Genomic DNA, 13,491 nt, shown 5'->3' on the forward strand with positions numbered 1-13,491 from the left:
AGTAGCAGCAGCAGTAGCAGTAGGAGCAGTAGCAGCAGCAGTAGCAGTAGCAGCAGTCATCATAGCCATGGGCATCACTCAAGGCATCTGAATGGCAGCAGTAGCAGCAGCGAGTCATTGAGCCACTATAGCCACGGGCATCATTCAGGACATTGGGATGGCGATAGCAGCAGCAGTAGCACATATTCCAAAATATGGGTAACTTTGTGTTTCTGAATCACATTCCTGATGGTGGTTGGTTTTGCGTAACAAATCAGGAAATTATGAATTGACACAGTAAATTTTAGCAATATAAAATTGCAAAATTTGTTCTGCAAACACATCTGCAATCATTGGCTCAGACGACTACTTCAAAGCATCTCAAAAGTTTCCACAAGTTTGTTGAAACTTTTGTTATAGGCAAGGAACTATTTTTTTTAACAGTTTATTGTCCATATATTCATCTTGAATTACGTGCTTGTGGCTAAATATACAGAGCTATGTATGAAGGATTATTAGTATTATTTAATTTCCAGTGCTCAAATTTCAATATAATTGCAGCATTTCTTTTCATTAGAAATTTTTAATCTTCTTGTTTTTTTCATTTTCAAAGGAAGTTCATGAGATTTACCAGTACCACTTTAAATCAGCACATAGACAAGAGGTGAGTTTTTCTTTCCTCAGTAAAAGAATTGTGGAAACTGTCATGAGTCAAATGGAGAACTTTAAAGGCAACTTATTATCTTTGTTGAGGAAAATTACAGTACTGATAACATTAGAGCCATGGTGGTTCTTCTGATATGCGTAAAGACAGAGAGCTATGTGCCTCATTGTGTTGTGCACGACGCCATTTGTGGCTCTGCAAAGGAGATGAAAAACCTCTACCAAAGCAATATGAGGGACTGGAGCTGCCCACTTTGGAGGAACTAAGATCCTACCATCAAAAGATTGGATCATTTGACTGGCTTTGATCATTTGGTTTCTTGGGTTGGAATCACTGCTGATATACACCAGGATGATGATGTGGACAAACACAGGAGGATACCTTATTTTATTTTGGTTTAACAGATTCTTACTGCAGCATGAGCCTGCCAGGAGCAGTGTACTTGATATTAGTGCTCCTCAAAAAGTAAAATTTCGCCTGTGTGTGTCCATTCAGATGATCCTTTCCATCCAGTTGTCAGGTCCTTTCAATGTGTCCTCCAGTTGATAAGACCCTTGCAGGAGTTCTGGTCTTTCATATTGAATTGAGAGGCTGGTTTCCTTTGAATCGCTTTGGTCCATTATTTTTTCATACAGGGAATTCTCATCTAAACACACTCCGTATTTGTTTCTTCTGAGGCATCAGGTATATTTGGGCAAACAATATTTTGCAGAGCTAGATCACACGTACTAAGCAGGACAAAGCCTACTGCAAGTCATCGAGCTGCTCAGGGTTGGAACACAAACTTACCAACACCAAGTGCCATGACAGTTCAACACTGCCTAGTGCATTTCTTCAAGCATGCTTTTGAGTTAAGCATGTTGTGTTTTTTTCTTACAGTTCCCAAAAACAGAACTCCCAACTGACCGACTTAGCAGCTCGTACTCTTCTATCAGATCCAGTCGTGCCTCATCTAGACCTGCTTCCCGGGTTAGTTGCATCATTTTTAGGAGTTTTTGATAGCTTGGAAGAATGGCATGTGGCCACGCACTTGCAGTAATTCTATATCTAAGTAAATGGGAAGGGAGAAATGCCAACCTCTCAAGTCTCAAGTATTAGTCAAGAGTGAGACACGCCCCATAATTCCCACACACACGTTCCTCTGCAGTGAGGATCCTTCTTACTTGCGTTGTGACCCTTCCCTCATGGGAATCCCGCCCGACAGATGCCTGCAGAGACTCATCTTGTGAGCTCTGCAACCAGGAGGGAGGTTGAGGTGCTGCAGTGCCAGCGTAAGGACATTGGTGGTGGTAGCTGAGGCTCAGAGTAGTCTCACCAAAAGGTGTGCTCCAGAGGGGACATCTGCACTCCTCGCCACCACCCAGTCGGATGTGTACAGGCTTGCTAATAATGGAGTGCAGGTATCAAAGGTCATAGCGCATTTAAGGCCCTGCTCCAAAGGAGGAGGTTCTTCATGTTGAAGGCAATATCCTGGATTATATTCTGTGCTGGGTTGCTGTGCAAACACAAAACCTGCCCACTCTACAGAATTCACAGCTGAAATGTGAGGTGAAAGCCAACAGACCACCCAGACAGATAAACAGGAGGAGTGCAGCTGGGGAATGTTATTACTGTGACAATGAGTGATGCATAAAACTGACAGCTGATGTTATTCAAATTGAACCACTTTTATTCACAGGCTGATTATTAACAATGAAGCCCAAATCATATAGTCATTACTGTATTTTAATCCCATGAGTATTTCCATGGTATCAGCTGTAGCTGAGGAAATGGCACAAATTTTGGATCATATAAACGCAGTGGTAAAGTCCATCTGTGCATGCAGAGGCACGTGCACATTAAAGACATATGCATGAGATTTTGTAGGCATGTATATATGTGTGGTACATATGATGGTATATATTTGTGGTTCAGTTATTTATTTTTCATTTATCCATCTCAATCTTGCATCTAAAATGTTCCACATGGTAACTCTTTTATAGTTATATTCTTTGCGTACTTTCTCCCCCTTCTTCTTAGCCTAAGTTTTTGGGAGATGTTAAAACACCAGTATTAGCTGTTTTTCTTCATGGCATCCATAACAATAAGAAGATAGGAGGCCTCCAGCTCGTGATATATGCTGTTATTGACTCCATCAGGCCCCGGATGCAGGTATTTGTGTCAAACCTCACAGATTCAAGCAAGTGGAAGCTCTGTGCTGATGCTTCAGTCCTCAATGCTCACAAGGCAGTGGTAAGACTCAAAAATCGTTATATACACCTGTATGCATTACAGGAAAACCATGGTCCATGCATTAAAAAATGGATCATTTATCTCTCTCCATTACAGGCTTACTTGAAATGGGGACAGAATTGCCAGGACTACAAGATTTCGACTGAGCTGGTGACTGGGCGGTTTGCTGCCCACCCTGCTGTACAAGTGAAACTTGAGTGGCCTAAAGTTCCTTCCAGTGTGAGATCCATAGCAGAATGGTGAGACTTCAGTCCTTAGTGATACTCATTCACAATATTGGTCAACTGGGAAAAATCAGCATCCACACATGAGGTTCTAGTAGCTAAAATACTGGCTAATATTTTATTCTCAGATCTGTCCAAGTACTACTTTTTGACATAAAAGCTGAGTGGCATTACATCCTATTTTAATGTACAATAATTCTTTATACTGGATGTAATTACTGAAAACTGAGGAACAGATCTTTCCTTTCACTGAACAGTAAAGCAGAGAGTGGGTGTGAGCCTAATGAGTGATCCTGAAGACTATTATGCTACTTACACAGAGGTGTGAGACAACCTGGTTGGGATGTGTGCAGCTTTTTACTTCTCCATTTCACCAAGTCTCTCTGATTTGAACTTTTGAAGGTTTTACAAGTTCATCCCTGGGGCTGCATTTATGCTGGGGTTCTCTGAAAAAACAGACAAGAATCCTTCTCGACAAGCCAGGGTGATCGTGGCTCTAACTTCTCCAAGGACATGTGATGTTGTTATCAAGCTTCCTGATGTAATTATGAAATATTTTTATCACTCTCCTATTTATTCCTAGTAGGAAAGTGTGACTGTTGCACTTTAATTACAGTGGGTCAATTCTGAGAAAGAAAAATTAAGTAAGCATCACTTTGAGTGCAAATGATGAAAACAACTTTCATTTATTTTCAGCCTTTTGATAGTACATAGAAGGATATTCATATGGTGCTTCTGTTCACAGAAAGAGACATGGGTACTCATAATTACATGAGTTTCCATCTGTAGTAGCCCATAAGTGTTCACCTCCTCACCTTTGAAAGGGAGTAATTCATTTTCTCCCAAATAATACCTGAATGATTTCTCTCACACCATGAGAGAAAACTAAGTAAAAGCAAAAACCTCGTGGGCAATGAGACAGATGAGTGGTGTTCACATAAAGTCTTTGCAACAAAAGTAGAAGAAATAGAAATCAAATTCCAAACAGGAGAAAAATCTCAGCTGTTTGTTGGCACAGTGTATTTTGAATGTGCTTTTGAATTCCTTTTCAGATTATCCTCTATGAAAAAGCCATGAGGCTTCCCCTGTCACTTCCCGTAGGTCCGAGGATACCAGCCTCAGAGCTGCAGCCTCCCATCTGGAATGTCTTTGCTGAAGCTCCCTCTGCAGTGCTTCAGAATTTGAAAGGTTGGGCTCAGAAGCATGACAACCTCAGTGTCACAATTTACTTGAGCATCTTCTGAATTTTTGCTGGCATTATTTATCTCCAGTTAACTAGGAAATGTTCTGTAAGAAAGTGAGGACGGTTCAACTGGGAGAAAATATTGCGCATATAGGACAGAAATCATCAGCATTTCAGGGATCAAGATACCAGTTCTTTGAATTGATAACATTTAAAGTTTCTGGTAATTATTTTTTATTAGATAGAGGAGTATATTTTCCGTACCTTTTTAAGAATTTATGGGTGCTTAGTAGCCAAAAGCCCCTGTAAACCATACAAAAATATAGTGGAAAAAATATAAAGCTAAAATAACATGACACTAAAAATAAAACATGACTTAATGGCTTTCTCTTATGGAAAAGCAAATACTCACTGGCATTTTTTTGACCAGCTCAGTGCTCAGTTTCCTACAACCAGATCACAACCTTTAATGAAGTTCAGTTTAACTACACGATGCCAGCAAACTGCTACCACATCTTGGCTCAGGATTGCAGCTCTGACCTTAAGTTCCTGGTGATGATGAGGAATGCTGAAGAAGCTGTGAATCTAAAAGCAATCAACATCAAGCTTGGCATTCAGTAAGTAACTCCTGCCAGATGCTGGGAGCACGAGTGACCATCATCCACATTTAACACGAGAGGAGCTTCGATCTGAGCTTCACTGCAACAGTTAGCAGCCCACGGGATTTCAGTGTTTGCCTTATTTACTTTCCATGCACATTGAATGCAATGCTGATGCTGTTATCCCTCATCATAGGTGACAAGAATACCCCCATGTAATTTAAGTGGTTGAAATAAGCTTATGCTGTGATCAGTGATATTTAGTGAGCAGGAAAATGCCAGTGCCACTGCATGTGTGTGAATGGGGCACAAACAGGGTATGAACACTCTTCTCCTTAACAGTGACATTGACATGCGTCCTGCAAACGGACGGGTGAAGCTGCTGGTAGACGGAGTTGAAAGCCCCATGACAAATGTTTCATACACATCTGCTGGTAAGTGATGCAGCATATCTTGTTTAATTTTCCCATATGTTTTAGGAGAAAGAAAGAAAGAGAGTCTATGAAACAGATTTTATCAGTTTTTTATCAGTTTGTATTTACTGTTTCCTTGGTTTTAAGGTTAATATTTAAGAACATGTATTTTACTCACTTGCATAGGAACTTTTAGGAAGATTGATTAGGGTGTGAGGCTCTTGATGTGGCCAAAGTAAGCAAGATATAACTAACATGAAGATCCCTGCTTTTTGTACATCACTGCAGCTCCTACTGAAGTTCCAAATTTGGGAAGTGTTTTGGTTATGGTGTAAATCTTGCTTGGTTAAAACTTTTTGAAGTAGAGTTTTTCTAAAATTCACCACATGTGACTTGTATACCAGTGTTTTTTCCCAATTTGATTTGTAGGCATAAATTTGGCTTGCATTCTGAAATTTGCTATGAATAGATATGAAGAACTAGTAAAACCGCCTGCTTGATTCTCTCAGAGCAGGAATAGATTCTCTGTGAAAGGTACAGGAAGACCCTGTTGCATGCTGTGCTGTGCAGTCAGCAGCTATATTCAGTGTGGGTATTCCCTGCCTGTAGAGATGTAGTATATGGATCAGGCTAAATCTTGCTGAAATTGGGTTAACATGCACCACTGCTGAGCTCTGTCCTATTTATTATATTCTTGGAAAGTGATAATTGTGCTAGAAATGGCTCCAGTGACAATCTTGGTGTTCTTTGTATTTCCATACTCCAATATAGTGTACTCAGGGTCTTGTTTATCTGCACAACTACACAGATGCTATAGACAGCTCTGAAATAATTTCTAGATATAAATATGAATATGTTAATAACCCAAAGAAAAATGAATAAATCTTTGATCATTAAAATTGTCTTCCAACCCTTTACAAACACCTGTTTTCTATATATAAATATTTCTAGGGTGCTTTGTTGTGTGTTTTGTTTCTCGAATAGAACAACTGAGGAATTTTGAAGAAAAAACCATTTTAGAAACATGACAGTTGCATTTTTTCTTTCTTAAAGAGGCTCAGTTTGGTCTGGTTTTGGTTTTGTTTTGCTTTGTTTTATTTTGTTTTCTTCTAGGTGCTTCTCTGTGGATCCACAGTGAAAATCAAGGGCTTGTACTTCTCGCCCCAGCCTATGGCATTGATAAATTGTACTTTGATGGATACACATTCAGGGTATCACTCTTCCTCTTCATAAGCTTGAGTGTTGAGAAATTTCCGTAGGATTCCCATAAATCTCATGAGTGCATGAGTGCAAGAGTGTACAGTGGCAAAGACAACTCTGCGCAGGGCCCAAAAATCCCCAACAGGATGATGCTACAGGATTGTACAGTCCTGCTCCTTGTTCCTCAGCGTGAGAAATGAGAATCCTTCACAAACAAAAATACCTTGTTCTTGCAGTACAGGGTGCGTTGGGAAGCGGGTCTGTGAGTGTACATGTGCTGAGTCATCAGTGCCTTTGCAAGAAAAATGAGTTTTCCTCTCTTCTCCGCTGTTCTTACAACTGTATAATCCTTCAAAACAGCAGAAGTGCACCCATTCTTTTTAGATAAACGAATGCTTTAAAATCTGCACTAAAAATAATCTGAAACAGGAATGTAAGAGATTGGTAAACCCTACTGTATCTATCTCCTATACTGTCAAAACATCCACCAGACAAAAGTTTCAGAGTATTAAGAGTACAGAGCGTTAATAACATACTAGATTGGCACAGTATGTTTTAAAGACTGTAGCAATGATGCTGCACCCCCACAGGAGTTTGGAATATGACTGTCAGACCCTTTTGGATTTTTACCAAGGAGATTTTAAATGTTTGTTCCTTAACTTACACTGGAAGGGACCTACATAGCAAAAATCTGCTCTGTAGGTATTACTTCTTTTTTTAACTTGAAGTGCTTTTGACTTTTTTTTCCACAAAGATTCAAGTTGCTTTATGGATGGCAGGGAAAATGTGTGGAATATGTGGAAAATATGATGCTGAATGTGAAGAGGAATTTCGGATGCCCAACGGATATGTAGCTAAAAATGCAGTGAGCTTTGGGCATTCTTGGATTTTGGAAGAAAAACCTTGTAGAGGAGGTATGCAAGTTCTAATAAATTTAATATAATATTACTGCAATTGTTTAGAAAATGCAGAATCTGTTCAGAAAATTTTAAATCTGTATACATTCCGGAAATAAAAAACATACTGAAAAAATCATTATGAAGTTATACATTAAGTATTAAAATTATCTGCCAGTTGAGAAAGAAATAGGAAATCACAGGCTAAACAAGCCAAAATATGCAAGTTAGTTGAAACTAAATAACCAAGTGAAAACAAAATCTTTCAGTTTTTGAGTGTTTTAGTTTCAGTTTTGAAGTGTTTTAGAAGATGATCAGAAAAAAAAAAAAGCAAAAGTGTAAATTCACACAGAATGCTTTGATTTAAGCACAACAACATTTTCCAGACATCAATTTTCAGCAACTGATCCATCAAAAAATAGAATGGGGGTTAGTAGTTGTTACCATGGCTGGCCACCTGATTTTTGAACCAGTGCAACCTGTCAAGTAAAGCATTCAAGTACATGAGCAGTTCTAGGGACTTTCAAAACAACAAAGCTATATTTTAAGTGTTTCAGTAGGTTAGGATCTTATGGTGTGTGATGCTCTCAGCTGAGGTTATGATGCAACATCGTACCGTAGTGCTCAAGGAGAACAGGAACATTGCATTCGTAGAGACTTGTCCTGATGGAAAGGACTTCCTCAGTTCCTGGAAATGGCTTGTACATATTTAGCTGTGCATTAACTGTTATTCTTCTATGTCTTTGTCATGAAAACTGGGCATCAAACACGGAGTCCACATGCATGTACATAATAATATTCCCGTGGTTGGTAATGACCGCATACTGTGTTTCCATTTAATATACAGCAGAAAGTGCTGGAATTTTAGAGCATAAAAATTATAGTTAGGAATAAGTTGTGATCTGTTTAGCTTCTCACTTGTAACTGTTTATCCTGGGAATCCAAAATGAGGTCAATATTACTGGTTAGTAGCAATGAGTTTTGCACTCTCTCTCCAGCAATTTTGTGTCTGAATCGCAGTGGTAATAACGTAATTCTTTAGTGATTAATTTTATTTGTTCAGAAATCTCCCCTTTAGTTCTGCTGCTGAATATTCAGCATTTTAAAACGTGGTTTGATGGCTATTCAGTAAGCCAGTTTACTTTGAAAAATGTTTATTAGAAAGTGCATCAGACTATGTTTCTACATCCAGATCTAGAAACAGACCGGTTGCATTTGAAATTAACTTTCCATGACTCCATATCTTATCAACCGATTTGAAAGGTTTGTCAGCCAGTAAAGCTGCTTCATTTATGACCAAAGCACAGTTTTCACAGAGGGAAGTTGTTTGCAAATTGTCAGTGTTGGCAGATGGGTCCTTCTGGGGAGATCTGGAGCTTCTGAGTGTAATCACATAACCTATCACCCGTGACTGTGTTCCAGTCTGCAAACTGCGACGTTCATTTGTGAAGCTTGAGAAGACAGTTCAGCTCGCCGGTGTAGAGTCCAAGTGCTATTCCACAGAGCCAGTGCTGCGCTGTATGAAAGGATGCTCTGCCACCAAGACTACTCCAGTCAGTGTTGGCTTCCACTGTCTCCCTGCTGGTAAGTCAACAGAAATCCTACTGAATAGGAGCTGAACAAAAGTATAAATAGACTGTGACTTGAGTCAGTTATTCTACTTCAAAAATATGAATAATCTAACCCACAGGTAGGGATGGACTTACTGCCTTATTAACTTTTTTTATTAATATGTAAACATTCCTTCAGCAAGAGAGATTATTTTCTATTGTAAATTTAAAATCTAAATTACAACTTAAAATCTAAACTAAACTCCCCTCCATGGCGCTTGAAGCTCAGAAGATAAGGGCAGGATAACAGCACAGTCAACATTGTGATTCAGCTGAAAAACTGTGAGGACTGAGCCACATATGACCATGTGCAGCACCCTGAAACAGGGATACTTGCCTTGTATTTTTTATATATCACTGCCTTTGGATGTGATCCTGTTTCACTGAGCTGATTTAGGCACTAAAAGGGCAGATGTGAACAGGATCCTTGTACATGGGTGCAGTGATATAGGAGGACATAGTTTTTATTGCATATCATAGTTCATAAGAGATTAGATAAGGTAGATATAGATTATATAGATCATAGAATTATGTCTGTTTTCCAAGTGTTTTTTTTTTCTTAAAGACCCTAATACCCTTTCCTAAATGTATCATTAGAAAATTCTACATAGAAGTAGTAGCTTTCAAGGTAGAATTCTCTTATTGATGAAGTGGGTTTCCTGGAACATCTCTGTGTGACTTCAACAAATACAAATATGTAAGTCAGTGAGGAGCAGCCAAGCCTGCTGTAATTAATGATTAGTACATGGCAAATGTGCATGATACCTTGCAGAACTACTTCTGCTGTGTACTGTTTGCTTTTCATTTCTTGTTCCCTACCAGATTCAGCTACCAGCCTGACAGACAAACAGACGAAGTTTGACCAGAAGTCAGAGGATATGCAGGACACTGTTGATGCACACATAGCATGTTCTTGCGAGGATGAAGACTGCAGTGTGTGAAGCTGTACATTGCAGCATGAGAAAAACCGGAAACACTTTCATGTTTTTATTATATGGTGTAAAAAGCCTCAGCTAAAGGAATAATAGAGACACTAAATTGTTTGAGGATGTGTGGAATCTTCTTGAGTAATTTAAAGTATTAAACTTTATTATTGTAGAAACTGTTATGATTGCCCATAAATATCTGATTTCATAATAAATCCATGCATGGAAAAAATTATGAAGGCTTCCTTATTTCACTGGTCATGGAAAGAGGAGGTCTGCATAGGTTCTTCTCACCCCACATTTTGTAGACTTCTTGAGTTTGTGACCATCTTCTGTGTATCAGGCACATGTGTGTGTCAGGCCCCACTGAGAATCCGGGTTGTGTAGCTGTGGTACCAGGCTTCTGCTTGTTCTACCAGGGCCTTTTTGCCTGGTGCTGGGATCCTGTGCATTCGGAGCAGGAACTGATCACCTCTGTGTGAGGCACTCCCTGCAGCAGCTGTGCAGCCGCAACGCTTTGCAATAGCTGCCCGGTGGGCCAGTGCTGCTGCAGGGAGCAGCAGGGTCAGGGAATAAAGCCTGAATGTCATGCCCCTGGGCAAGGCTGGTCTGTGGGAGCCACAATCAAGTTATGTTTCTGGTGCAGAAGCTAGGGTGAATCAGGGGTCTTTGACCACGACAGGGTGGTGTTACCCAAGCACACCCCCTGCCAAAGAGTCTGAAGCAGAGTCAGACCTCTGCACTTTGGGTGAGATGCCCCAGCCACTGTGTCCAGCATGAGTCCTTGCTGAAGCCACCATCAGCAGGTGGGCTCTGCCTCCTGCCCATCTGCCACAGGTCTGTGTGGGCATGGTCAGGAACATGCTCATCTACCCTGAGGACTGGAACCCAAAGGATTCCAGCAGATCTGGAAGATGTTTTCTACTTGCCCCTAAGGCTGTGCTTGCAGGCTGAGTATGCACACTGGGTGAATGTGTTTTTGAAAACACTTGAGAACATTCTGTAAAAATTGTGGGTTTTTTGCTTTCTCTGGCAGCTTTGGTACATTCAATGGATGTGCATATATAAGTTTTATTTTTTGGATATGAGTTTTATAATTTAGGAAGGTAAAGTTCTTAGTACCAAAAGAAGCATGCTTGAAAGGTCTAACTATACAGTTCTGCAGTTTAAATGCTGCCATGGTAACCTGTTCTACAAAGTGATGGGGAGCAGGTAGCAGACAGGTTTTGGGCCCTACCCAGCAGCAGCAGGAAGCGATGAGCTGGTGGTTTTGCTGCTTGCCTGGAAGTCACATGGAGCAGTGACAGGAAGCACAGACTTTTCAGGTAACCTGGGGCTGAATCCAGCAAAATTCAGGGGTTTATGTGGTCCCCAGAGCTGGGCTCCATGGGGGACTGTGGCATGAGCTCCCAACTCTAGTGGAGGCAGCCCCAGGTCTCCTCTCTTTCCAACATGCCAAGGCTGGAGCACAGTTTTGGGGGGGTTGTCATCTTCCAGCCTCTGCATTCAGGTGTGATGAGCCCAGGAGGAGACTCATGGGTGAGCATTGCCCAACCACAGTGGCAGCCTGCAGGGGGATCTGGGCTATAGGTATCCACCTCAGGAGGGGCTGTGGGGAGCCCATAACCAGCCTTTGCCCCTCTCCCCCACTGCCACTGTGGAGGGAACTGAGTGCAGCTCTAGGGAAATGCTGTCCAGGGCAGGTCCTCGGCACAGCCAAATTGTTTGTCACCCTCACAATTTTCTTGAGTTTTTGGGTTTTTTGCCTCTCTCTTTTTAATTCCTGTTACATTCTCCTGAGAAATCCTAGCATGAAAGGGCTGTGAATGCATGGGGGCACAGGCTGGGAGTTGAAATTGTTCTTGAGGTACTGAAAAAATGACCTAGAAAATGAGAGGGTTCCGTTTTATGAAGAAATCCCTAAAGGCAAAGCCCTTGCCCATGGGTTAACCTGCCCTTGAAGCAGAAGCACAGATGATCTTGCCCTGTGGCAGCAGCATGGTCAGGGTGACCAGGAATGTAGCATCTGCTGCCCAAAGCAAGGGATGGGGTGGGATGGGGGTAAGATTCTGCAGCCCCAAGCTGCAGTGCTGAGGATTTTGGGGAAACCCTGTTCTTGCATCTGGGCAGAGCCTGTACAGCCCCCAGCAAGAACTTATTTTGAGGAGTGTTAGGGTTCAGTTTTTGATGTCACTGCTATAGTAGTGGGGTGTTTCAGTGATACAGTGTTATAACTTTAAGAAAACAAGCTTTGCTGCATTTAATATGCCATCACAGCAGCTCTCTACTTTCACTGCCACTGACCTGGAGCTGTCCCTGTCCACAAGCTGAGTTTTTAAGAAAAACCAACTAAATCTGTGCAGCTCATAGACTTATGTCATAGTATATTAGCTTTTGAGCCTCAAGTACCAGTGGCCAGTAGTTGCATACTCAAATCCTTCAAGTACCTTTACCAAATCTCCAAAGACATGATGCATCTCTCTAGGTTTGGCTTTCTATCATGTGCTACAAGTTTTACAAGGGAAGGGGTTAAAACAAGTACTGGCTCTGAATACAGAGTCAGTAAAAATACAGAGGATTTGCTCTGCTTCAAAATTAATTTTTTTTTCCCTAGAGATGTAGTCTTTGATCCAGGAGCAAAATCCACGGTTTGTCAGACATTATAAATTATATCCCAACTGTCAATTATAAAAAAAAAATCACCTATACAACATTACAAAAACTAAACTGCCTTGGATAGGAGTCACTGATCTGTTGATGGGAAACTGAATCCAGACCCTTCCCTCAGTGAGTTGAGCAATAGCTTTGGTTCCCCACCCACAGAGGAGAAGGTTGGTGGGCAAACAGCAGCCACAGGGCACCAATGTGAACCCCTCAGTCCTGGGGCTGCCTTAGCCTTCCTGCTCCAGGTTCCTGATGGAGCAGTGTGGGTGGCTCCAGCTACTTGGAGCTGTACTTGTGCACAACTCCATGACCTGACTGGGCAGTACCAGGGACCTTGGGGACCAGGCCAAACCCTGGAGCCAAGAGTATCCTGAGGGACCTGTGGGGCTGCCTCTAAAGGAACGGGGAAAATGCCTGCTGATGAGAGAAGGGGACTCCACCATGTGGTGAAGAGAAGGCAGGTGAGGGAAGCATAGATGTCAGCAGCACTTAGCCACAGCCTTTGTGATAATGCTGGGAGGTTTGTGTTACTGGGTGAATTCTCTGTCCCCAGAGAGCAGCGTTGTGCCAACAGCCTGTCCCACTCACAGCAGGGCAGGTAGGGGCACGGTGTCGCAGGAGGGCTGCCCGGGCATTTTGCACAATCCTGCTGGGGCACTATCAGTTAGATAAGCTGTGTGTCTTATGGTCAGGTCAGTATAACCTGGGCAAAGTCAGCACAGACTGCAACAGCACCAGGTGCTTCCAGGGAATAAGGAGAATTAGTATTTTTTGTTACACATTAATAATAATTGACTTTAAATATCTTTTAATAATTTTAAGCACTCATTTCAAAAGGCAGGGCTTTCATGGCATTCAGCCACTGAGGTGAGAACAAGAGCATTTGTGACGGTTTTGACTC

General features: G+C 41.5%; 1 protein-coding gene across 2 annotated transcripts in view; it reads left to right on the forward strand.

Annotated features, from left to right (window-relative positions):
* LOC113949994 (vitellogenin-2-like) overlaps positions 1 to 10,145 on the forward strand; it is a 22,321-nt gene extending 12,176 nt beyond the window's left edge. For both annotated transcript variants that reach the window (XM_027649230.1, XM_027649232.1), the window contains 13 exons: positions 1 to 198; positions 593 to 643; positions 1,523 to 1,612; positions 2,663 to 2,875; positions 2,972 to 3,114; positions 3,502 to 3,640; positions 4,152 to 4,287; positions 4,713 to 4,899; positions 5,224 to 5,315; positions 6,408 to 6,505; positions 7,249 to 7,408; positions 8,813 to 8,974; positions 9,823 to 10,145. The exon at positions 1 to 198 is cut by the window's left edge and continues 315 nt beyond it. In XM_027649230.1, the coding sequence (XP_027505031.1) occupies positions 1 to 198; positions 593 to 643; positions 1,523 to 1,612; positions 2,663 to 2,875; positions 2,972 to 3,114; positions 3,502 to 3,640; positions 4,152 to 4,287; positions 4,713 to 4,899; positions 5,224 to 5,315; positions 6,408 to 6,505; positions 7,249 to 7,408; positions 8,813 to 8,974; positions 9,823 to 9,941 (1,788 nt within the window). In that variant the 3' untranslated portion in view covers positions 9,942 to 10,145. The remainder of the gene's footprint in view (positions 199 to 592; positions 644 to 1,522; positions 1,613 to 2,662; positions 2,876 to 2,971; positions 3,115 to 3,501; positions 3,641 to 4,151; positions 4,288 to 4,712; positions 4,900 to 5,223; positions 5,316 to 6,407; positions 6,506 to 7,248; positions 7,409 to 8,812; positions 8,975 to 9,822) is intronic.
* The last annotated feature ends 3,346 nt before the right edge of the window (positions 10,146 to 13,491 follow it).

This window comes from Corapipo altera, unplaced genomic scaffold (assembly GCF_003945725.1).
Source record: "Corapipo altera isolate COAL_440 unplaced genomic scaffold, ASM394572v1 112, whole genome shotgun sequence".
NCBI lineage: Eukaryota > Metazoa > Chordata > Aves > Passeriformes > Pipridae > Corapipo > Corapipo altera.